Genomic DNA, 26,387 nt, shown 5'->3' with positions numbered 1-26,387 from the left:
TTTAATATCCATAATAAGATGTACACTGCGGTGGTGGTACTGCGGTAGCATTGTAGCCTCACAGTAAGACGTTTTCCTGTTCGATTCTCAGCTAGAGCGTCTTCGGTGTGGAGACATGCGTGAATGGGCGTACCTTCGTTTAAGGTTATGCGTCAGGGCTGGCAACTCAGCACGTAAAAATCTACTGCCAATCATTAGCGGACCGGAGTTCCGCTGTGGCGACCCCTAACCGAGAAAAGCTGAAAGACACAAGACAAGTAAGATGGAACTGGTTTGTTCAGTAAAGGCAGCTTTACGTGGCTATCGTGCGTGAATGTTCAACAGTTTACAGGAATAGGGCACAATACGCCACATGCAAATTAACATGATTGTCAGTCATCTGGCGTTAGCGACATGCCCACATCTACGCTCACTTTTGTAGAACTTGAGTAGTTTCTACTACTTCAAGTTATATAAAACGGGCAATAAGAGGAAAGTTATATTTTGAATATTAAAATCTAAGGGCAGTCACTATTTTTATGTATGCTTTCAAAGGATGAAACTGAGTCGATCCACAGTAGAGAAAGACAGGTAGGTACCGTAGCATTAAGATTCTGAAAAAAAAATAAACATTCGAGTGTACTTAAAATCAAATAACATTTACGAATACTACATTAGACAAATTATTCAAATTACTCCGGTATAACTCGCAGTTTTGCTGTCTAAAAGATTTTGATTGCTATAACGTGCACTTGAACTACCATATTATTCCCTGAGGTTGACGCGTACACAGCTTTAGCAATTGACTAAAACCTCCGATCATTATTTTAAAGATGAAAAGACTCTCTATAGCCAGTACATAAACGGTTTGAATGCTTTCTAGACTGACTAGACGATTGTTTAGCAGCTACCCCACCCTCTTTCTGAGTGGACTAACAGTAACATCAACATAAAAGAGCATCACTGACACATATATCTCTCTCATTCATTTGGTGGAGGGGAAGTCGTTCACAGCCTGTCCTTTGCTAAAGTAATGTATTGGCTCATCGGAACTAGCATTTACCTTCAGGTTTTCAGGACACTGATCATCCCCATATACTAAGGCTTCAAGTGCCTCAAGCCGGCTTTCTATCTTTTGCACTTCATCAGCAGCCATATTGTCAAAAACATCAACCGTGCACCGGAAACAGCTGTTAAGTTGGCGGAAGTAATGCTATGTGCAATTTAAATCAGTAACCGTAAAATGAGAGAAGATACACAGTATTAACAATTTTGTGATGTAATTGACACGTGTTGATCAAACTGTACTACAATATATATATGCTTTTTAGCACTGGCAGCTTCTGGTAAGTATTGGGTGGAGTTAAAGTAAAGAAGCGTTCTTGTCGGGAGTTTGAATTATTTGGTTGTATATGCTAAAAATATGCGTTTGTATAGTTACAGTGTGCTATCACTGGGACTATTACCTCTAGTAACTAAGCAGTACTGTCTACTGTGCCCGTAGTCGTGAGATATAGTTATAGTCACCGATTACGCTCTGTGGCGTATATAATTACATATATGTGTTGGGAAGTTTTTATTTAAGAGCTGTTTGGAAGTACGGATTTCACATTATGGGCTAATATGTTAGTCACGTGAAAAAAGACAAATTCGTTTGTTGAAACCAGACGGCAGCGTGTTCCTTCTTCGTTTACTTATTATATATATCTTCTCAACTGTACAGATTTTCGTCCGTTCCTCATATGTCAAATCATTCAGATGATCTAAAGATTAAAATCACTAAATAATGACATGCATTTGAGTTTTATACTTCAGACCCCTCAGAAAAATGTATGCTACCACAAATCCTGTTATTCTAGCAACTTTCTATGTTTATAAATGCATTATTTAAAATGTGTCCCTATTTTTGGGCCCCTGTCCCCCCCCCATTGTGTGAGGCTTTGTCCATATTTCTTGCGCCAAGAGGTAGAGAGGTGTGTTACTTAAATATGTATTTTTACAACAAAAAAATAAGAACAGTGTGCTTCTCTCTGTCCATTCTCAAACTCGGATATTTGAATGGTAGGACACTGGTCCTGAGCGAGATACCTCTTAACTGTCCCTGAATGTTAGCTCACCCCCTCTTAATCCCCGTTAAAGTTGATGACTTCTGGAGACAATGTGCTGAATAAATAATGGCAGTAATTATAATTTGTTTTCCCAGATGTAATGATCTCTTGACTGTTGCAGTTTAAATGGGGACTTTAAGTGCGGCAGTGTTTTGTTATGCTTGTAAAGAATACCATTTCCCCCTCTAACCCTGAACCTAACATGTCTTGGAGATGAAGAATGAGAAGTTAGAATAATGATGAATATAGAGTTTCTGGACAGTCGGGCAGCCTATCAAGTCTTAACTGTCCTTGCTTTTGACTCAGATTTTAGCTCTGCCCATCTTAAGGCATTGTAAAAATGGTGACCTTTGGCGAAAGGTGGTGAATTTTAGACTTTTCAGAAAGTTTGTTTCTGATTCGAGAGCTAGGGAACGAACTACTTCTGTTATTGACAAGTCAGATATGCGCAGATAAGCATGGTGTAGTAATTACCTCCCCATTGCTTCATTTTTGAAAGATGATTTGTTAACTGTTCTTTTTTATGTTGTGACCTGAAGAATCTTGTATGTGCCTAACAATTTTGTGTGTGGCAACAGATAAAAAATTGTTTTTGAACACACACTTCCCCTGGCAAGCCAGGTATATCACAAGATGCTGTAATTTTAAACACCCTTTTAGAAACATCTGCCCACTGTGTTTGTCCCACTGGATATGTACAAAGTAGAAGAACACTAGCAGCATGTCTTTAGGGCATACCATTCAGCTGTCCTTGATTTTTGACTCACATTTTAACTATTCCTTGTAATCCCTTCTGAAAATGGTGAATTTTGGAGAAAAGGTGATGAATTACACTTTAGAAAATATTCACATTTTCTTATTCTGTTTGTATTAAATTAATACTAAGTGTCCTAATTATTGCTGGATTTGTCCCTGCTTCTGTTCAGAGTTTCCCTTGATACATTTAGAGCTATGCTTTAGGGCATTAGAGAAGGTTACATCATGTGAAAAAATACGCAGAGAGACAAAGGTCGCATGCACATAAGGTTACATGTATATTCCACAGAGAGGGGGCTCCTAGCCAGCACTTGGAGAACCAAATGCTGAGAAAATGGCAAACTCAGTAGCACTGCACTCTGGAAGTCTTCAATAAAATAAAAACAGAGACAACATTGGGAGCACTTAATTTTGTTTTCTATTAGGTGTTATCCTCTGGTCACAGCTGGTCTACCCATTTATTTCACTCTGCAGACCCTTTAGTACTGTGCTACTGGAATCTTCCCCATGCTAAAAGCAAAATAAAAACGGAGACAACACAGGGAATTCTTAGCATCATTCTTATTAGGCAGCATCCATCTAGTCACAGCTATCTATTCATTTACAACATTTGAGAAACTCTGAACGCTATTCTAAAGTTTTAAAACAAAATTAAAAACAGAAGATTAGATTGGGAGCTTTTAGTCTTGTTTTATGTTTTTGCAGTTTAAATTTTCTTTGTGTTTTATTACACTATATTTTACAGTAGCTTTGTCCCTGTGGGCATCTGAATTAACTGGTAAATGAAGGTGTAGGAACATCTATGTAAAATGATTCCATAACTGATATGGATAAGTACTAGGCAATCAGTTTGCAGACTGTTACAAGCGTAGCCAAAAACTCTATTCAAAAGTTCCCTCTTGCCCCAAGGAGGGCTTGGTTGACTGGGGAGAATTTGAGACTACCGTCCAGTTATCTATGTTTACCTACCTTGAAGGTAGCAAGGGTGATACTGTGCTTGACATGCAGTAGAGGTTAGGGATGCATTAGAATATTTAATTTTGGTGGGCAGCAAGGGTGCTACTCTGCTTGACATGTAGCTATTAAAGGTTGGGGATAAGTTGGGATACGAGTCTGTCATGCCAACATATCTTAACTGCTGATGAAGGTTTACCTCCTTTAACTGGGTATTTGAGGTACCATTTGCTCTGTGAGGAATATGAGGATAAAAAAGTGGGATTTTTCATGGTTTGAAAGGCTAGGATACAGATTTTCACAGATGAGTCCATAAGAAACGGAGTACGGAGATTTTTGAGGCCACTGATTTTTTTTTTATATATATATATATATATGTTCAATAGTGGGTCTGATGAGATATGAGTAAAGGGAAAACTTTGGTTTTTAGTGAAGATTTCTTTGGAAATTACATGAGACAGAGGGCTTTCCAAACTATTGCATAGACGTGATGGTCAGATGATACAAAATATCAACAAGAGTGCCTAGATCCTTTGCAACAGTTCCTGACTGGACAGATGTATCACCTTTATGATATATGGAAATGATTTAACAGGATGAACTGTATTACATTTTTCTCATTTAATTTGAGACCTTTGTCCTTGCACCATTTGTTAACATTGTCTAACCCATGTTGGAGCAATTGGGAGTCAGCAGAAAATCAAATAACACTAAATTTACAGTCATTTCAGATAACCGTAGGCCAGGAATGTTGGCCTGAAGGTCTGAGAAATGGATGTCGAATAGGAGAAAGCCCAACACTGGGTTCTGTTTTACACCACTGGTAAGTTCTTTTCTTTGAGAAACGCACCTTTGACTCTTAACCACAAGTTCTGTCAGACAACCAGTTAGCTGTCCACACGATATAAGGTTTTATATGTAGATGCCTGCATGAGGAATAGTTATGTCCATTTGCATAACATTGCAGTCAAGTAGTGTTGCGTGGATACTGACATTTATCTTGTCATTAACTGTATAGAGCACAAGCAAAACTTATTTTTGGCATCAGAAAAAACTACTTATTTCTTGGAGCTTCCATCACTTCGACATCCCTAAGTCTTCATGTGCTTATTTCTCACACTGACTAGCTGCCATTACTTTCTCTTGGGATCTGCTTTGCTTTTCTACTTCTCATATGTGTTGCTGTGCCTTCTCATGGGGCCTGAGTTGGATTCCCAGTTCCCTGATCCTAGCAATGCCCCCCCCTCCATGTCCTGCATTTATTGTTAGTGAGACTCCTCCTACTTGCCAAATAGTACCCATTTCGCCTTCAAATTACTTTTAATCCACTCGTAACTTATGCAAGCTTTCAGTATCCATGGATGACACTGTTATTTTTAATATTACATTTTAACAGTTTTACTCTTAAACTCAGAGTAATTTCAGCTCTTTGTATAATGTTAAAGTAACTCTTAACAAGGAGTCGCACAATTCCATTTTTAATTGTAATGTTACAGAATGTGATCTCTCAATACATTTCAGGACAACTAGATATATTTCATGCTGTTATGTATTTTTTTCATATCCCAGTAAATGCACAGCCATTGCACACTTTGTACTTGCCCACACAGCAGTCTCACAAAAAAGGAGACATAGTATTACTAAAACTTTTCTCCCATAATCACTATGAACCTCTTGCCATTCACCTACATTCTTCTTTGTGGCAATATTGAAAGTAATGGAGGACCTACGTATACTAGCAATGCATTTTACAAGGCATCAGTGAGCAGAAAGGACTACAACTTTTTATCATATTAATGCTAGAAGTATTTGCAATAACATTTACTGAACTACGTAACAAGAAAAGTCTCTAAAAACCTTATTTATATTATTGAAACTAACCTTAAGTAATACTACTAGTGAGGAAAACCTACCTGATGGCAGGTTTATGAAAATTTGCGCACAGTCATAACCAAGAGGGGGGGGGGGGTTGTACTCTTGCTCACAGCAGCTATGTTTGCTTGCAACCTGTTTATACCCAAGTTTGACTTGTACAAATTCCTCCTTTTACAGCCTTTTGTATTAACCCACAGAAAACACTTCATATTGTTATCGTCCACATACCACCATGTAATCTATTTCAGAACATCACATTAGAAACAATTATGCCCTGACTAATATCAGACCCAAGACAAGGCATTTATTATATTAGAGGGAAGTCATCAAGTTGTCCTGAAACCTCACATTCCTGCAGAAATGTTCAGAATATAACTGTTGTAAACCTGGATGGTTTTATCCGCTTAATAACTGCCTACCAGAACACTCTTAATTATGTCAATAAACACTTTTTAATAAAATAAATAAAACATTGAAGACTTGTCAGATCGAGCATTCCACACTGAAAAGTCCATTTAAATAGTTGCTCATTTCATGGCAGAAAAAAAAAAAACTACGACCCACAGTACTTCATTCTGAACTTGCATACAGCTTTTTTTAAATGGACATTTTAAAAATATGAATTCTTTTCTTCATACTGTTTCTGTTGCACATTAAAATAGCTTTATAATTAATTGCTACGTTAAGACTAGGTTTAACTCTGGTTTTCGGTTTAGTTTACTAGCAAAATCAGTTTTAACATTGTCGACCACAAATAAAAAAAGTATATTCTTTACACAGACAAGTGTGTTTAGTATTAGCACATTTTAGACATTTCTGTCAAATACAATGACATTTTGGAGCATCTGCCAGATACCTACACACATTGTAAAATAATATTTTAAGGTACATATTTTTTCTGTGCATGTGGAATCTAAAACCTCACCATGCCCAAACTTATTTTTCATATTGTTTCCCATTTTATTAATAAACAGCATCAGTACATTCAAACTTGTAATCTCAGTAGCTTCAACCCTACTTTCTCAAATACTTTCAAACAAATGAACTGGCAAATTCTAAACATCCTTCCTCTTGACAAGGCTATAGAACACTTCAACTCTGTCTTCCTTGATACTTTAAAATCACTAGCCCCACTAAGAAACAAAAGGATAAAAACTGAAACTGCTCCTTGGCTATCCAAAGAGACAAAACAGATTATGCACCACAGAGACAAACTATTGAAGCTTTACCAAAACAATACACTGGACAATACCTTGCTCCAATATAAATAGCTCTGCAACCGTGCAAAATGACTAATCACTAAAGACCAAAAATCCTACTATGTCAAACTTCAGTCCAATAACAATAAAACCCCCCAAAAATTCTGGAACTCGGTAAATTCACTCCTCAATTCAGGCTCCATGAATAATCCCTGTTCTGACCCAAGTAAATCTGATCTCGCACTAGGCTCTGAATTTAACTCATTTTTCATAGACACCATTACTACCCTCACCAAGACATTTCCCCAATAATAACCCAACTGCTCTACACTCTCCCCCCTTCTAACTCACCTCATCTGTTTGAACTCAAACCCATCTCCACTAACTTTATAAAAAAACTTTCGTCCAAACTTAAAACTTGCTCTAACGCTCCTGACAGTATTCCCGCTTCCTTCCTAAAATGTGCTGCTGATGGCATTGCACTCCCAATCAGCATCATCAACCGATCCATAAAAGAATCATATGCCCCCAAACTCTGGCGCTCGGCTTATATTCTTCCCCTTCATAAAGGAGGCAAAAATACCAGCATCTCAAACTTTAGCCCCATTGCTTTGCTCTCACCAATCTCCAAAATCCTAGAAAAATGCATCCACCTCCAACGTATGCCTTTCCTGACCCAAAACAATCTAATCACTCCTACCTAGCATGGCTTCCATCCAGGCCATAGCACAATAACCGCTCTACTCTTTCCTAGAAAATGTCAATCGAGCCCGAGATTCAGACCACTTAGTTTCTACTGTTTTACTCGATCTGTCTAAAGCCTTTGATACTGTTTCCCACAAGCACCTCCTCTGTCATCTCTTAAACCTTAAATCTCTCACATAATGCTTTATCCTGGTTCTCCAGCTATCTATCAGACAGATCGCAGGCAGTCAAATGGAAGAACTCCATCTCTTCCTTCCTACCTACCCCAACTGGAGTACCACAGGGATCCATCCTTGAGCCAATGCTTTTTAACATCTTCATCAATAACTTTCACACTGCTATTCCTGATGCTAAAATCATTCAATACGCAGACGATTCAACCTTCGTCTACTCTGCCTCAAACCTCTCTGAATTGCTGACTAAAACCCAAACTGCCTTCTCAACAACTGAAAACTGGATGCACCAAAACCACCCCTCTCTCTCAATGCAAATAAATATTCTACTATTCCCTCCCACAAAGACCCTCTCCTATGATAAAAGCAACTTCAAAGTCTATAGTCAAACCGACTCACCTATAGAAGTAGTCCCCTCTGCCAAACTACTTGGCATTACTGTAGATGAACACCTCAAGTCTGATATTCATATTCAACAAAATATTAAGAAAACCCACCAAAAGCTAGGTATGCTGTATAGGAATAATCGCTTTCTCTCCAACTCTACCAGGCAAACTCTGGCCTCTACTTATCTTCTTCCTTCCTTATTATACGGAGCCCCTCTCCTAACCAACCTGTCCTCCTCTATCACCTCTAAACTAGAAAACTGTTACAACAAAATCTCTAAATTTGCCTCTAAATTTAGAAATGCCACCCATCACTGCCTAACCCTACAATCCCTGAATTGGCTTGAACTCCAAACTACCTTCAAGCCATCTCAAACACACTGCTGCACATATACTCATATTTCACCCAAGAAAATGTCCCGCTCTAACATCCTTATACACCCAACAGAGCTCTGAGATCTGAAAATCCGAACTTAATTACTCTCCATAAACCTAAATGTCTTGCTGGCCAGCTTCTCCTATCTTTCTCACTAGGCAAAAAATGGAATTCCTTTCCCTCCACAAGAACCATACCAAACTCAGAAAACTTCAAAACCCAACTGTTCAAACACCTGTCCATTAAATGGAAATGTACCTGCCTTCACCCAGTCTAATCCAAGGGGGTTCTCGCTCTGGTTCCCAAGCTCTACAACTCTCATAGTTATCTTCCTATGAGCCTATCTAAGCTCTCAACAATTTCTATAGCGTCTCTCTAAGCTCTCACCTCCTACAGCTACCCTCATACAGCCCAACCTTGTAAATAGCATTCTACTGTTGATGTGTGCATGTAAAGCGTATTTACATTTTCTTCAAAGGTTTGTATGTAAACTGTTTCCACACCTAACCCATATCTTTTTCCTCAAATGAAACTGTGTGATCCCTACCTTCAAGCTTAATGAATTTAACTATGCATGATATTGAATGCATTTATGAGTAACTAGTCTACATAAGATCTTTAATATCAACTATCATTTGTATCTAAATTGTATAATGCATCTTGGAGCTTTTCTCCCCGGGCCTCCAGTGAAAATGGGTCAATTCAGCCCAGTGGACTTCCCCGGTAATCAAATTGCAAATAAATAAATAAAAATAAATAGTGGCTTATTACACAGCAACTGAGACGCCTCACCATTGCAACTAAGAATCTTCCAGTTGTTAATCATTTTGATATATTTATCGCCTTTCCCCAGGCCTTGTCCCCAAATGGTGTTATTAACCAACTCAATAGGATACCCTCGCTTAGTAAATCTAAGATGTAATTCTGTAAGCAAATTATGTATTTCAGTCTGTTCAGATGTTAAAGTGTTCATAGGTGGGTCTTTACAAGCCTACCCATATTTCTCAAATGTATCCAACAAGTTTTTGTTGATGCCCCCAGATTTTTAGGCATGTATTTCAGGATTGTATGCAAGCTAGAGCATGAACGGTCAAGCATTTACAGACTGACTGTCCATTAGAGACATCAATCATAGGTGAGTTGTTGATTCCCATCCACTGGTCCAGGTTATGCTTGAAGCTCGAATAGAGTTTGGGATGAGATCTGCTTCACCTTGATGGGAAGCCTATTCCAGAGAAGGGGTATTCTCTCTGATGCATAACTGTCCCTCCTAGTCAAAAAAAGTCAAGTCAAAAGTAACTTTATTGTCATTCAACCATACCAAAGTTACAGCTGAATGACATTTCATTCCTCCAAGATCATGCATAAAAACATAACAGCAGAACACAACACATAACAAGAATCAGCAAAATACACTTAAACAGCAATAGTGAAAGAGCCAGCTGAAAACCAGAAGCATTAAAAGAAGCATATGTAGACTACTTCCATCACCCCGCCGCCATCTCTGAGCATCACCAGCAACATTTATGTTCAGTCCTTTCATCTGACCATCCTGTCATCATCACAGACCTTCCAACCGCCGCTACCTGTAGGCCTGAACGGTTACACCATCCCTAGAGACATCCATGCCAAAGTTCTTCCTTCCGACTCTTGCCAACCACAGTTTTCACAACCATCTCTACCTGCAGGCCAGAATGGCCATACCATCACCAGCAACCATCACAGTCCACCATTCAATCCTTCACCATCACTGTTTCCATTACTCCAACACCATCCACTGCATCTCAAGGTCAATCCATTAACATAAGCCTAACGAAATTCCGTTTCCCGCACTCTGCCTCAGCTTGGCTCGCCATTGCAGGCCCAACTCCCACCACTCCAATGTTGGAAGTTATGTTGCCAAAAACAGGCAATATTTCCAGCTAGGACAACAGGAGCATTGCCGCCACAACTTCTGCTCACTTAATGGCAAAAACACTTGCCATACAAAAAGAATCACAAGGTACAACACACAAACAGAAAGTGCATATTGGGAGCTGGAGAGGCCACTGCCATACAAGGCACCACCATCTTCCTACAAATCCTAGTTATGTTACAGGCAAGGTTTAAGTCCCTGGTCAGGTAGTTCTGATGCTGGTTAAACTGTGGATATGCAAAAGGTCCATCAGAGTGGAATTCCTAGCTGTCTTATTTATCAGACATAGATTACCCTTCAACAATCAGTAGGATGCAGAGTACAGGGAGAAAGTACTCTATTCATAGAGTGATGTCTTTATTACCTTAGACGTATGTTGGCCAAAAACCAGGTTACAGTGTATAATAAGCTGGTTGCATAAGTGTGCACACCCTTAAACTAATACTTTGTTGAAGCACCTTTTGATTTAATTACAACATTCAGTCTTCTTGGGTAGGAGTCTATCAACAAGGCACATCTTGACTTGTATTGAGTATGTGACCTACATTACTTAATTTCCAGTGTTAAAATAGTACTAGTTAAGTGTTAACTGTTAAATGATAGTTAAAACACTATCAGAAGAAATATTATAAAATCTCTCTGTTGCAAAAATTGCTACTGTGGTTTATATATACGTTTGCATCTAAAACTTTGAAACATTAATTTTCTTACTGCACAAATTTAGTTTTATTGCTTTTTGATTTCTAAGTTTAACCTAATCCATCTATCTAACTCTTCTTGCATTTTATTTTTAGTTTTATTTCCATTTTTTTAACTTATTGTTCATGTATAATCATAGATTTTCTTCCTTAGATGCCTGAAGTAAGCATCATATTTAGCATTGCATCTTACCATACAAAAGTATATTTTTATATGCAAACATTGAAATTAAATATACACGGCTGTCTGAATCAAATCTACTAGAATTTAAACTGGACATTTGAATTAAAATCAGTCAAAATATACTGTCTATTAAATATTTTGTGAAAACAGCTCTAAAGCATAGTATTACCCTTCTTCAGTACCTCTCAAATTTTATTTTTAAGCTACTTGTTTAACATTTTACACTTAAATACTTTACCACAGTTCACTTTTCTCTATTTATCAAAAGTTGTTACCCCATCTTTGGCTTACTCTTACTTTCTACAAAGTTAAAATAACAATATATTGAATAATCGGGAGTGGTGGTGTGATATGGTATGGCACTTGTGGCTTTGTTTTTGTAGTTTCCTGCTGAATAAAATATTGTTTTTCTTATTAGCCTTCCACTTTATGTTTCTAAGTGATTACCCACAGTTTGCTCTTGCAGTACTTGTATTTCCATTACCTATAATCCCCTAGTATCCTCTTAAGCACCTCCTTTATGGCTGATTTTTTTGGGGGTTAGCTAAAAATCTTAGGAATCCCCTAGGGCTATGTGCCTACTTTTGAAAATTTTATAATCTTTTCCAAATTCAATGTTTTAAAAATACCCTACCTAACAACTCTTTAATATTGCCTCTCTTATTGCATTGTTTCCTTATTTTCAAACTGTCTTGTTTTGATCAAATATTAATCACCTAAATCTTGATGTGGTCGATTTGAATCATGTAATGTAAATGGTATTCAGCAAGTGGTGGATGGATTGTATGAAAGAAGATTTGTGACACTCTGGCACGAGTGTTGTAGAAGGCAGGAGTGTGGCACTAAATCGAGAGAGTACACGACACCCCGACCCCATGTAGAAAAATGGGGAAAAGGGGGCTGATGATGATTCAGAATTTGTATATTTATATATTTTTATTTTTTAGAACAATGTCAGGGTTGTTTTAACAAATTAGATATGTAATTGTTTTGTATCATTGCGTTTGTGTAACGAGTCGTGATTGTGTGGGGGGTATTAAAGGATGGTGTCTTGGATGGTTTATTGATTCTGATGAAGTTTTTGTTACGAAAGCGCTTAATCCTTGTTTTGACTGTCTCAATAAACTGAGTTTTCTAGTCTTCCAGCTCTCAGTTGTATTTCTGGATTTGCCTACTGGTTGGTGGAGTTTGCCTTTGTTTGTCCTTTTCGTGGTTACTTGGTGACCTTTCAAAATTTCAGACTGGCCTCAGATCATACCCTTACACTAGAAATATCACAACTCTTTACACTTTACCACAACACTCTCACTTTTTGCAGTCAGTGCTTATTTTGATTGCATCAATCTAAACTTTGTTTACATTTATGCAACATTTCAAATTCCTGTCTCTTTCATAAATGCTATGAGATACCTTTACAGTAAAGTATATGCACAACTCTTTGTCTAGAATCGTCTGTAAACCTGTTTATCAATGGTTCCAGACATGGAGACAAGGGGCATCCTTATCTGTTTAGTTTATACATTAAATCACCTTTCTTAATGCCAAGTCGGAAAACTTTTTATGCAAATCCAAATTATTTTAATGCAGCCTTACCATGTATAGCCTCTGCAGATGACATCAGTATTTACTTCTCCCTCTCTGATTCTGATTTACCTTAAATTCTTTAGACCATTAAAGATTATTCTAGATTTTCCAGCTATAAACTAAACCTTTTAAAATCTGCAATATTTACTTTAAATTCCAAATCTGTATTAAGGAATACAGTATTTTTTAAAATCAAACTCTTCATCAATAAAATATTTGGGATTGCACTTTGATCAAGATCAATCAATAATGTTTCAGAATAATTGCGTCAACATTTGGTTAAATATCAAAAACATATAAGTGGTGTAAACTTATTTATCCTTATTGGCAAATGTTGCTGTAGTTAAATGATTTACCAAGATTCTTATTTCTTTTCAACCCATCATTCCAATTCCTATTATTTTTTTTCAAAATATTACCACTAAATTAAGCAAATTCACATGGGTACCAGAATGAGTACACACAGCCTATAATAAAGTAATCCCCCCTCCAAAAAAAAGTAAAAGGTGGTTTAGGTCTACCTGATTTGTATCAATATTATTTTGTCACAAATGTTATTAGAATAGTCATCAATACACCACAATTCTGATACATAGCAGACTTTGTGGGTCAGAATTTTGCACAGTTATTTAATTATATTGTGATCTCTGAGCCTTCTCATATTTAAAGCAATGAGAAATTAAGAAATTAAAAGTGGCACCATTCACCTCTAAAATATTAATTATATTTTTAGCTGTTATTAACTTAAATGATACATTCCATTAATGAGAATCCTAATTTCAAGCTAAATAATTGTATGTATGATAGTCATTGACTTCTTAAAACATAAGCCCCTTTCTCCAGAAAATTTAAGATGAAAATGTAACCTCCTTAAAGGCTACCTATCCTAAACCAAATCTCATACTTATAAAGTCAGTCCTACATTCAATAGACCTCCATGCTGTTAACCTTTTTAATCAACTAATTTCTTCATTACAATCAGATAAATTTCTTTAAAATACCAAATTATCTCACTTGAGGCTATACATAATTCCATAAAATCCAGTGCTAAGCACATTACACTTCAAGAAATTATTCTGTACCTTGCTAGTGATCATACACAATGCATTTATGGCCTCGTCAAAAACTGCATCCTTCTTTCCTAATATCCCTCCTATTTGTAAGGCATGTAACTTTTGATGACAGTATCTAGCCTCTGAAAGTGCAATTTTTCCTGCAGACTCTGACTTCATTTAAAAACCTAAGCTGGTCTCCTTAGGCTATCAAGAAGAAATCTTTACTAAGAATTTTGTGATCCTACATATCCCGCCTCCCAACTTAACTGTGAATGGCTGACTTATTTATACTTGTAGCCAGTTTCGTGTTAATCATACTATATACTCAAAATTGGGCCAACCAGTAAAATATAACATGGTTACTTCTGTGAAAGTTGGTTATCAGATATATTAGAGTCTCCAAGCTCATACTACACCATAAACATATTTTCAAAACTCCCTTGACATTTGGATTGATATAATCAGCTGGACATCTAATTAACTTCACCTCATACTTCGTTAGTAACTTTGGATCAACTCTCTCTTTGGCATTTAGGGTCATCTCTTTAGTTACACTTGCTTTATATAACCTAAATAAGTACATAGCTTATTGTAAGTAGTTGTACATAGTTGATTTTAGAAGTAGTAATATTGTTTATAGTTTTTGTTCCTCCTTTCTGAGGAATTTGTTTAATGTTCGTTTATTGTTGCCTCTTTTTACAAATTCTGTTTTACATTTAAAAAATTTAAAGAAATTTGGGGAAAAAAAATCAGTCGTGAGATTTGTATATTTGTTATATATGCACGTAGACCTTGGAGGGTCACAGACTGAATTCTTTAAAATAAAAGTAAATTATTATGTTATATTTAAATTTTAAAACGTGTAACAATTTACATTTTTATGCTAAAAAAAAAACTTTAGGATCAATTGCTGAATCCACTGCAATATAGCCTGCACCAATGAGTAATAAAAACCTGTGAGATTTTATGCCAGCAGTATGCAGTAAAGCATTACAAACATACCTGTGTTTGAAGAAAAATGCATTTTACAGAATTTGCCTTTATATTTTCACGTGAAGTGTGAGGGTTGCGTTATAAAATGTGTAATTGGTAATTCTAGTCTGGATTAAAGGAATGCCTACCAACATGGACATGTACCTCCATCAAATGCTACTTTGCATGTCTATCAGTCTTTTCTAATGTATGCATGGCATAACACGCAAGTTTACCTATCTTTCTATCACTCCCGAATTGCATTTGATAACAGCTCATTACAGGCTGTCAGTCAGTACAGCTATACCCAAACCTGCACAGTCCTGCTCCTGGATTGCTGAAAGTTCTTTATGACCTGGATCCAGACAGCGTTCATGAATTCAGTTAGCCATACTTTTTCTTTCCTGTAGATCAGGTTGCTACTGCTTGTCTTCTTTTCCAGTGTTGTTTGTGCTTTCCCTGTTTTTCTTCTGCTATTTTCTTGCTGCTCTGCTTGCTCACCTATTTGTCTTGTCTGAGCATGCCTATTCTTTTATTTTTAATATTTAACTCGAGTCCAGCTCGTATCCCATTCCAGTATTTAGTGACCCAAAAAAACTGGGTTATGGCATATTTAGAAAGAGTCATGGAAGAGAATTTAATTGAAGTAAGGGAGAAAAGGGAGATTAAGGCGGTATAAGTTATGAATAGGTACTTGTTCATATTTTAGGGATGTAGTTTATCCTTGGATTGTGGGATTGAGCAGTGACAGGGTTAGATTTTGGCTTTCAGAAAAATGAACTTGTTAAGAACACCTTTAGCCATTGGTCTTATCTTAGCAGTGTTTAGGGATGCTTAACAAAGCCGTGTTAAGGACACTGCTTTTAACACTCGGTCTCATGTTGAGGACCAGCAGCAGACCATGTTGACTGGCAAATCATTGTAGCAGAATGTAAAACTTTTTTAAAAGCTGTTAGAACTTCACTCTACCACAAAAGAGTGGCAGAACAAGTGTCTTTTTCTTATAAACTGTTAATTCAACAAAAGGATACTTTTTTGCCTTCTGTCTTACCTGGTGGTGCAGAGTGTTTTAAAGACTTCAGGGGCTTTGAAGGCTGGTAAAATGTTGCAGTCTTATGCTTTATTGTAGCTGGTAACTCGTGGAGTAGATAAATCTGCATTCACTGCAAAGAAGTATGACCATATCACCACTCATAATCTTTTCATTATATGTTCTTGTTGTGGATGCTTCACACTCTAGGTGAATGTCTGGTTTCCATGACTCAAAAAGATAGCTGCTTTATGATCCGAGACCTGATCATAATCCTGTATGGTAGTATGTGGAGTACTTCCAAATTTCATAAAAAGATGGCCTTGTTAAGCAGTTTCTTTACATCAAGACATTGTAGTCTGTTGCTAAAGCATAGTACTGGCCTGTGCCAGCCACTACAGAACAGTGGCACAGAACTAAAATTACTTTGAAAGCTGTTGTATACCACATACTTCCAAATTTCAGAAAAAGATGGCCTTGTTAAGCAGTTTCTTTACATCAAGACATTCTAGTCTGTTGCTAAAGCATAGTACTGGCCTGTGCCAGCCACCACAAAACTGGCACAGAAATAAAATGACTTTGAAAGCTGTTGTATACTTTCTTGTCGCACAAAAAAGATGTTTTGAAAGCAGTAAAACACTTTGCCCTCATTCAGTTGTTTTTCCTGTCCTGTAGCTTGTGGTATACTGGAGCAGCCAACGTTCCACATGCAGTACAAAGGATTATGACCATGTTTCTGTGAGCATAACTAAGCTGATGTAAACCCATACCTGCTTTGTTATGATTGGAGACTCAAACCATCCTTTATAGACATTGTTACATGTTTTTAATGCTCGTTGTGTTATCGGAAACTGTATGAAAGGCAAAACAAAATTCTGAGGCATGGTTACAAAGTTGAGAGCCATGTCCTCACACTAGTTAATACTGAAGTATTTTGTAACTAAGATGTGCTACAGTGCGTAGATTGATTTAAAGATGAAGATGTTACAGGACATGGCAGTTGTGGTTGCATTATACACCACAGTGTGAGGAGGTATATTCCTTGAACTAGTGGTAACCTCTCATGTGAAATACTGCAATTTAATAAGCTGCAAACAGTGTGTTGTGGAATTTTTGGTCATGGAGAGTACACTGCCTGCAGTAGTAAACATACAAGTCCAGTTGCACAAGAATGTAAAAGTAATGAAATGCTTAAGCAAAACAGAGAATGCAGTGGTGAAGCCCAAATTGTCAGATGATAGAGGTAGTGGGAGGGTGGCCTAATGGTTAAGATGTTTGCCTTACATAGTAAGTGGTGGTATGCAATGTAGTCCGACAAGCACAAGGTGCAGGGTTTGAGTCTCAAAAGGGATAATTGGCTAAGCTTAAAATGGCTCGCAAGGGCAGTTAGCTTAGTACTAACCTATGAACCTATAGTGTGGTGGGAGCCAGAAAAGAATAACTGTACATAAGTGCGAACATTTGAAGGAGCAATTGGGGAAGAATGTAGACCTCATAGTAAGTGGTGGTATGCAATGTAGTCCGACAAGCACAAGGTGCAGGGTTTGAGTCTCAAAAGGGATAATTGGCTAAGCTTAAAATGGCTCGCAAGGGCAGTTAGCTTAGTACTAACCTATGAACCTATAGTGTGGTGGGAGCCAGAAAAGAATAACTGTACATAAGTGCGAACATTTGAAGGAGCAATTGGGGAAGAATGTAGACCTCATAGTAAGTGGTGGTATGCAATGTAGTCCGATTTGTTCTTTAGTTTTATGTATTGAGTGGATTTTTTTGTGTAGGTGTCTACTATTGTGGTTATTTCTGTTTATTTTGTAGATTAAGTAGTGTTGGAAATGGTTGGTTGTGGGGCTTTGTATGTGCAGTGGTAGTAGTAATTGTTTTGTATGGATATTTTTCCATTTCGGACATAGTGCAACTATAGATTTGTTGGGGGGGTAAACTCCCTACAAAGAACAATGTTTTAGTATTGTTCTTGGTATGGTTGCATTGCTTTATGTATTGGTGCATCAGTGTTGTGTGTTTTTAATGTTTTGTGATATTTTTTTTTTTCTTGGTAGTTTGGTGTTTCCTGTCAGTATAGCATTAACCCATAGCTATATATAGAAATTGATGTACAGCTATAGTTATATATCTAGATTGATAAATGTGGTGAGTATGTATGTATAACGATCACTCTAGGGTATTTTAGTATTAATGGAAGTTTATTCTGCAGTTATTCACTAACCTTTATGTAGTTTCCAGGTTGTGAGTAGACAGAGGGAGTGGGCAGAATTTGCTACTGCACAGTCACTGGGTACCGAAGGTGAATTAGCCCCTATTAACTTTGAAAGCTTATAGAAAAAGGATGTGAATTAGCATGCATTTTCTGAAGTAAACTAAGTCAGTAACTCTAATGATTATCTGTATGTACTGTCATCCATCATGTTTTTCAAAAAAATAGAGGGGGGGGGGGTAACAAAAATTTGTACCAGATTTGGTGCATCTCAAATTAGGGACGTTTGAAAAATATACAAACCAGTTAAGAGGTGATACATGTAGCTTAATGGCATGAAGCAGTATTTCATACTAATTCAGTGTAGAGTCACAAGACCACACCATTCCCAGTAACAGTATTTTAAAGACAGAAATACAGTAACTACTGCATTATATGAGTGGGCGGTGCAGTGGTGCAGCAGTCAACGTTGTCACCTCACAGCAAGAGGTTCTCCGGGTCGATTCTCGGCTGGGGTGCCTTCTGTGTGGAGTCTGCATGTCCACCCTGCGTTCTTATGGGTTTCCTCTGCGTACTCCAGTTTCCTCCCACATTCCATTCCAAAGACATGCCTGGAGCGTTTCTCCCCAAGCCTCCGCTGAAAATAGGCTGTGTTGTAGTCAGACGTTCCCTGTCAACAAATGTTAAATAAATAAATACATTTCCTTCTGGGCCTGAGTGTTAACATCATTCACGCATAAGTTGGTATTGTGTGTTATGTTTATTAGTATGAGAAAAGCTGCTTTTGATACAAAAAACTGAAACTCAAACCCTAACTATAAACACAAACTCTGAAGCTAACCTGTTAGTAAGAAGCTTTCCCAAATAGTCCCTTTCAGGGGGGTTGGGGAGAGGAAAATACAGTTTTATTAAAAGCTAGCTTATGAAAACTTGTCACTTTCCCCAGTGTTTTTTCCTAAGGGTGTTATAAGTAAGGGGGTGAAACTCTCTACATGGGGGTGCAAGGGTAAGAGCTCCCCTACCAAACCTTCAACTTCTATGTGCTTTGGGGAGGTGACACTTTTGATACAGAAGGTTTCAGGTTTCAATTAAACTGTTTATTTTCAACAAGTGATATCTGTGGAAGGGGGAGGTGTAACTGCCATTGGTAGTGTGGTGAAAGCCCTGATGCTAGTAACAGTGCTATAAACATTTGTGTGTGTATGTTGCAACATGTTTTGTGTAACACAGAGGGTTTCTAAATCTTGGATGAAGGCTTAGAATTGCTTACTTGGAGAATATGGCTTCTGTTTCAGTGCCTATAATGCTGGCATGCTAGTTTATATGTAATACATGAGTACATAAGTTGGTCACGTATTTAGAACTGTCCATTTAAGAAAGATTAGGTACTAGTCTTATGTAAATAAATAATGTAGTGTCCCTCTATATTTTGTACCTTAAAGTAGTTAAGGTTTTGTTACTAATCAGCGGACACAGAGGCAGGATGTCCATCGGCAGCAATGCTGACCCTAGTTGTTTGGTTCCTAGGCAACCCGAGAGAGGAGGGAATGAGCGACAGATGGTCAGCTGCTGTTCATTATATTCATGTGGAAATTCTCACTGCCGGATCATCAAATGATCAAAGCCAGGAAGCAGTGGCAACACACAGGGCTGATTATGCCACCCATCCTGAGTTGCAAGCGTGCATGTAATAGTATTCGCCTGTCAGCAAATTGTAAAGCAGTGGTGTTGGAATAGATGACTGCACATCGCCACCAACAAAATGTGATTGCATTGGTCATTTATCAACAAGCTTGCATCTCCACTGTTAAGAAGGTTTGTGTTGTTTGTAGGAGTCTGATACGTGGTATAGGCTGGAGTATTTGATACCTGAGGATATGTGGTGTCAAGGGCACCCAAAAGTAGAAAACAGTATTGAGTTTCTGTATTTCTAATTGGATGGAGTAATTACTAGGTTGTTTAAATTACAGTAGATTTTACCTGGTCATTTAATATTCACTTTTTTTTTTTCATTTTTGAGATCAGAGTGGTAACCACTTTACATTCTGAAAATTATTGGTGCTGGCACAGGGTGTCTGAGTAAAAACATTGGCTTAGTTTGCGATACCATTTTTTAGCAATAAGTTTAGGGAGTGGGATATTACCTCTGACGTGGGGGGGGGGGGTGTTTTCCCTTGCAAAAAAAAAAAAAAAAACTTGAGAACAATGATGTTATTACTGTTCTGTGTGTTTCTGTAATTCCAGGGCTCGCACAAAAGTATCAAGAGTTAACAGTAGGGAGCTGTTTAGTGTGTTAGTCTTAACATTCATTCCTTCATAGTAATAGGTTCATAGCCTATCTGCCCAACGGCATTTATAAGCCTAGCCAGAATGTGTTGGCTTCCGCCACCCCCTTAGATTAGTATCCTGTGCCTCTGTCCAGCAGAGCCATTAGTTCCCTGCGCCACTGTCCAGCAGAGCCACTGCAATGATCCACGGGGTAAATTTTCTGTTTTCCATCCACCCGTCAAGGTTTCTCTTGAAGAGTGTTAGTGAGGGGCTCAGCCTGATGTATATTGGAATCCTGTTCCAAAGCAGCATGGGGAGTCTCTGGGTTAGGAATCTGTCCCTCCAGCATGTCCTATTTATCTTTGTGGTGAGGTTTATATCTCTAGAGCATGTGGCTCTCAGGGATTTGTTTCTTTCTTTTTTTTTTTTAGGTGGAGCATGTCCATCAATTCTGGGTTGGACATGGCCTTGTATGTCAGGCAGACATCACCTCTGAGTAAGAGGTATGCAAACGAGTACAGCTGGAGTTTCTTGAGTCGGGCTGCATAGGTCATCCGTTTGAGGCCAGTAATCCTCTTGGTGAGGTACTTTTGTGGTCTTTCCAGCTGTTGCAGGTGTCAGGTGTCTTGTAAGGTACATCCCAAATGGGGCGTTGTATTCTGTGATGGGTCTAAATGATGAGTAGAGAGGCACAATAACCTCTTTTGTTCTAGATGCAAACCCTTTTGTGATTAGGTGGGCCACATAGAAGGATTTTCTAACCATCTTGGCAATATGATTATCAAAGGAGAGATTACTATCTACTTGGGTCCTCAGATCCCTTATTACATTTTTTGTATTTAGGGGACTACCACATTTGTGGTAGTCCGCGGGTACTTTATTTTTTCCTAAGGGGATGACTATGTACTTTTTGACATTTAGCTTGAGGCCATGATTTTGACACCAGGTATCTGTCTCAATGAGACCCTTCTGGAGGGTGTCTGTATCAGCCGAAGAATCAGTTTTGGCCCCTAGTTTGCAGTTGTCTGCGAACTTGGTCAGCCATAGTCCTCCTATGCTTGCCTGTACCTCTGAGAAGTATATATTGAATAGGAGGGGTCCTAGGACTGAGCCCTGGGGGATGCCACTTGTAACCAGTTTAGAGTCGGACGTAGAACCTGCAACTCTTCACCATGTGGGTTCTATCCATGAGCCAGTTGGCAACCCATCTCATGACGTAGGGGTTTATGTTCAAGCTGGTGAGCTTGCCTGTAATACTAGAATGGGGAATGGTGTCAAAAGCCTTTGCGAGGTCTAGGTAGGCTGTGTGGACCTCCTTTGCCTTGGTAACCATCTCAAAGAAGTCCACCAGGTTTAGGAGGTATGATCTGCCCTTAACAAAACCAAACTGAGTAGGGTCCAAGGTTTGGAGGTTCCCATTGTCTCTGTTAATGATGATACACTCCATAGCCTTGCAGACCAGGCTAGTCAGGCTTATAGGGCGACAGTTCCCGGGGTCCGTTGTGGCTCCACCTTTGTGGAGTGGGATAACTGTTGCTGTGCGCCACTCTGTGGGTACGTAGCTTATAGAGAGGCTGAGTTTGAACAGTGTGTTTAGGTGAGGGGTTAGTTCATTTTGGAGCTCTTGCAAGACCCAGCCTGGGACACCATCCGGTCCCATTGAAGCTGTGTTTTTGGCTTTGGATAGGGCTGTTTTAACCTGTGTGTCAGTGATTGGTGGGGCCATACATTCTTCTGGTATGGTTCTGGGCCCTTTAGGGGGTGAGAGGGGGGTGAAGTTTGCACTAAACCTGTCAGCTAGAATGTTAGCAATATCAGTTGGTTCAGTGTATTTTGTGTCATTCTGCACCAACTCAGAGCATATCTGAGAGTTTCCACTTAGGTTCTTGACATAGCTAAAGAATGCTTTGTGGTTATCTTTGGAGTAATTGGCAATTTTTCTTTCTAAACTAGCCTTGGATGATTTAATGAGGGACCGTAGTTTCTTGCTGATACTGATCAGGGATGTCTTTCCTTCTTGGGATTTTACTCTCTTCTGTACTAGTTTTCTCCTTCTGTTGTATAACTTGTTTATGGCAGGGGGCACCAGACTGGTTTCCTTTTCTTGGAGGAGTGAGTCTTGGTTTTACGTGGGATAGCATGATCCACGCATTCCTGCAGATGCTCATAGAGTACCTTTGTAAAGGTTTCAGCAGCTTGGACAGCGTTGTCCTTTAGCATGGGGTCTGTGAACCTTTCCACCTCGGTCTTAAGTAACATAGTTTGCTTTTGAAAAGTTTTTCACAGTTGTTTCCTTGATTGGGGGTGGGGGCGGAATGTGGATATCCAGAGTGATTAGTCTATGGTCTGTTCTAACCAGCGAGGGGTTGACCTCCAGTGTAGAACACCGGTCGCCCATGTTGGTGATGACCAGGTCCAATATGTTCCCTCTGGTGGGGGTGTTGACCAGTTGATCCAGGGCATTTGAGTATATAAATTATAGGAAGCGTTGGGCAAGGGAGTTAGTTCTCCCAGTTTGTTTGGGTAATTGAAATCACCCAGTGTTAGGGTGTTTGGTAGGACCTTCATTTTTCCCAGTGTCTCCAGAAATGCGGAATGGGGGTTATGGGTCATCTGCAGCAAGCTACAGTTTGGATTGCAGTTTTGCCCTTTGTTAGTTGCACATGGATGATCTCTGATGCATTGTGCTGCGCCACTAACCTGGAGGTGTGGGTATCCTTGATGAATATGAATACATCCTCGCCTCTTGTGTTTCGGTCCTGGTTCTGTGGCCGAAAGGTATGGTATGCGTTATAGCCTAGTAGTGCTGGGGTGCTCTCAGGAGCCTTAAACCAGGTTTCTGTTACTGCACAGATGTCTATGTTCTCCATACTGAGGAGTGCCTCGAGTACATGCTTTTTGAGGTTTAGACTTCTGGCGTTGAGTAGCATTACCCTCAGTTTTTGGTTACTTGTGCTATTTATGGTGGTGGGTTTGTCTTTTGAGGTTTGCCTAAAAAGGCACTATGGGGCAGCAAGAGCCTTGGCCAGTATTCGAACGCCTAAGGGTGATAGGTGCAAGCCATCTCTTGCGGAGCAACGTGGCTTGTCAAGCATGTCATCCCAGACAGACAGACTGGATCCCCTTTGAATGACACCAGAAACTTAGCCAATTGTTGAAATTGATAATTTTTTCTTTATACTGTGGCATCATTCCTGGTGAGGGCAGGATGCTACTCAGGGTCAGGGTCATACCGGCCTGGGCTACATGATCAGAGAGCTCTTCCATGTCTCTCTTCATGTAGTCCAGGGAGGTACGTCTGAGGTCATTCACACCAACATGGACAATGACAGTCGTATTTGTTCTTGTTCTGGAGTGACCTGAGGGTGTTATGTGGCGGAACCTGACGTCTGACAGGCGGCTAACTGTAATCTTCTTGTCCAGCCTAGTTAGTGGGACATCAGTGTGCCTGACTATAAAGTCGCCTATTACTAGTGTGTTGGGTATGTTATTTTGCCTTAAGGGCTGTGATTGTGTGGCACACTGATTATGTGAAGTATGTGTTTCATGGTTTGTGATGTGGTGTGGAGGTTGCTTGGATGTCTGTTTTGGAGGTCTCTGTTGCTTTTGCAGATTTTTATTTAGAGTCTCCAAGTATGTTTTCATGTATTCATGTGTGTTACTTGCCGGTGTTGGTTTATTTGGTCTGTGTGAGACTGGTGGTGTTTTGCAAGTATTACCCTTCTCCTCTTGGCTGTCAGTTCCAGTTTGGGTTGAGAGAGCTTTGCCTCCAGTTTGGCTGTATAATTGCATCTTTCGCATATATTAGTGTTTGATGGTAGGAGGAGAGGGTTGTATGTGTACATGAGGCAGTTGTAACATTGCCTCAAAATGCCCAGATTCACCAGTTGGGACTGGAGAGTACACCGGATACTGCCCTTTGGACATGCCGGAATAGGTAGAGTAAGCTTGTTTTTCTGATTGGCTGGTGGAGATGAATAGAGAGCCTTTGTCCTTCCGGACAGTATAGGGGGGTCTAGTGCTAGGGTTAATTAGTGCTTGCTAGGAGTTTTAAGAAAGTGCTTGACTGTGAAATGAATGGTTTGAGTGCTAAAGTTGAAGGTTTGCCTAGTTCCAAGGGAAAAATTGAAGAGTAGACTTCGTGGAGCTGAGAGTAGTTTAGTTCAACTCTAGCTAACCGGCACTGCCCAGTGCGCAAAACCTTGCAAATGCAGTTTTTATAGCAGGGAAGTGAAAGAGAGAGAAACTGGCCCAAAATGGCTGATAAACTACTAACTTCTGGGCTGAAACCACTCCTCCAGGGACAGATAGGCTGGTCAAAGCTCCCCTCTCTCACAGGTGAACAGAGAAACTTCCTTCTATCCAAGTAAGGTATGGGCAACACAGAAACTTGTAACACAGCCCTGGATTCAGCAATAACCTGAAAACTGGGCTATACTAGTTCAGAAAGGCGGGAAACAAGTTTTTTTCAGAAAATAGAGCAGATACAATCAAAGCACTTTAAATGCACAGAAAAGGCTATCGCACTTTAGTGTGTAACCTACAACAGTTAAAACAGATTATTTAAACACAAAAATGACTTAATTCAAGTGCAGGCAGCATGTTTGTAATCCCATGCTTTCTCTTTTTTACGTTATAGGTGGTTTTGCTCCACAGGTAAGAGATGCTTGTTTTAAGATTTTACAGCTTTAAATCTAAAGTTTATTTTAAAGATCTTTGGGCTAAAACTTGTGAATGACTTGCATTAAAAGAATGCAACTGTGATAGGGGTACCTTTTTGTAGGCTGGTTTGGGAAGATCAAGGAAGTTGTGAGGAATGAGATGGTCAGAGATGTTTATCTTCTCCTTTTATTCCTTATAGGTTCGGATCTGTACATTGTTTGTTTGTACAGAAAGAATGGAAAATTACAAGAAGTCAAAAGTTGTTGAGCATCCATGCCCACTGCCTTTCAGTAATCTACCATCTGATATCATTGAAATTAAAGTCAAAGAGGGCAGTAAAATTTGGAATCTTATGGGCTATGCAGTTGGAAAAATGGAACCTGATGCAGTTAAGCAAACTATTTTCAGTGGATCAGGAAAAGGAGTTAGCAAAACTATTACTTGTGTTGAAATCATGAAACGGAGGATTAAAGGCCTTCATCAGATCACAAAATTACTGTTTAAGCAAGTGGAGGAGATTTGGGAATCCATTGTACCTGTGGCAGGATTAGACACCTTGACAGTAAAAAGAAATGTGCCTGCTGTTTGTGTATTGTTATCAAAGGATGCTTTTGATATGAATGAGTCTGGTTATCGGACACCTGGCTGTTTTGATACATTGTGGATCCAAGCTTTGAAAGAGGAATCTCAGTTTCAGAAGAGGAGGAGACAGAGTGTGAGAGGGGGACCTAGTAGACGGACTGGTTATTATGAATCTAGTAAGTCAGAAGTAACCAAGAAACTCAAAAATGGTGCAAAATTGTCAGGTGCAGATGTGTCTAAGCAGAGAAAGTCTGCAGGTACCGATGCTTCTAAGCTTCCTATGATTGAACATCTAGACCAGAAATAACTGTTGTCAGCATGGTGATATAGTTGCTGGTGTTGTATCTCCCCCTGCATTTGATCACTGTTTGGAGAGCTAACCTAAAGACTACTAAAGTGGTGAGGTGATGCTAATTTTCATGGGTGATAACTTGGGGGGGGCCTTAAACCTAAGGCATAACTAGAATCTATTTTACTGCTTCTGCTAGTACGTTTCTAGCAGTTTACCCATGTGTACTAAGTCTACTTGCACTGTGATTCGCACTTAGCCTATTCTTTTGCCAAGTGTTTTTGTTATATTGCTAAGTCAGTCACTCAAGACTCCAGAAGAGTAACTTGTATACATTTTTCTTGAGCGCTTTTTGGATTTATATGCTTTTGAAAGATAAATTCAAGTTTTATTTGAAATGTAAATAAAGTATATTTTTGACAAAA

The 26,387-nt window shown here is 38.9% G+C and overlaps 2 protein-coding genes across 4 annotated transcripts in view; one reads left to right on the top strand and one right to left on the bottom strand.

The window, feature by feature from the left end:
- Positions 1-1,218, bottom strand: part of DCTN3 (dynactin subunit 3) — a 340,986-nt gene extending 339,768 nt beyond the window's left edge. The window contains exon 1 of the mRNA XM_044077776.1: positions 1,043-1,218. Coding sequence (XP_043933711.1) covers positions 1,043-1,135 — 93 coding nt within the window. The 5' untranslated portion in view covers positions 1,136-1,218. The remainder of the gene's footprint in view (positions 1-1,042) is intronic.
- On the top strand, positions 408-26,387 carry RPP25L (ribonuclease P/MRP subunit p25 like). Of its 3 annotated transcripts, XM_044077745.1 has the most exons (3): positions 1,237-1,325; positions 4,520-4,620; positions 25,291-26,387. In XM_044077745.1, exons 2-3 carry the CDS (start codon positions 4,573-4,575, stop codon positions 25,978-25,980), a joined length of 738 nt encoding a protein of 245 aa, XP_043933680.1. In that variant the 5' UTR covers positions 1,237-1,325; positions 4,520-4,572; the 3' UTR covers positions 25,981-26,387. The 3 variants fall into 3 exon arrangements, with proteins under 3 accessions (XP_043933689.1, XP_043933697.1, XP_043933680.1); XM_044077754.1 differs by lacking the exons at positions 1,237-1,325; positions 4,520-4,620 and adding an exon at positions 408-570; XM_044077762.1 differs by lacking the exon at positions 4,520-4,620 and having other exon boundaries at positions 1,217-1,325.

This window comes from Protopterus annectens, chromosome 1.part1 (assembly GCF_019279795.1).
Source record: "Protopterus annectens isolate FY-2018-M chromosome 1.part1, PAN1.0, whole genome shotgun sequence".
NCBI classification, from domain to species: domain Eukaryota; kingdom Metazoa; phylum Chordata; order Ceratodontiformes; family Protopteridae; genus Protopterus; species Protopterus annectens.
This window is presented reverse-complemented; position numbering and strand designations above follow the sequence as displayed.

What these genes read in the sequence shown, in the direction of transcription:
- RPP25L (XM_044077754.1), top strand. Translation starts at nt 523, where the DNA reads ATGCTTTCAAAGGATGAAACTGAGTCGATCCACAGTAGAGAAAGACAG. An exon ending in TCCACAGTAGAGAAAGACAG is followed by an intron (nt 571 to 25,290) that starts GTAGGTACCGTA and finishes TATTCCTTATAG; the next exon opens with GTTCGGATCTGTACATTGTT.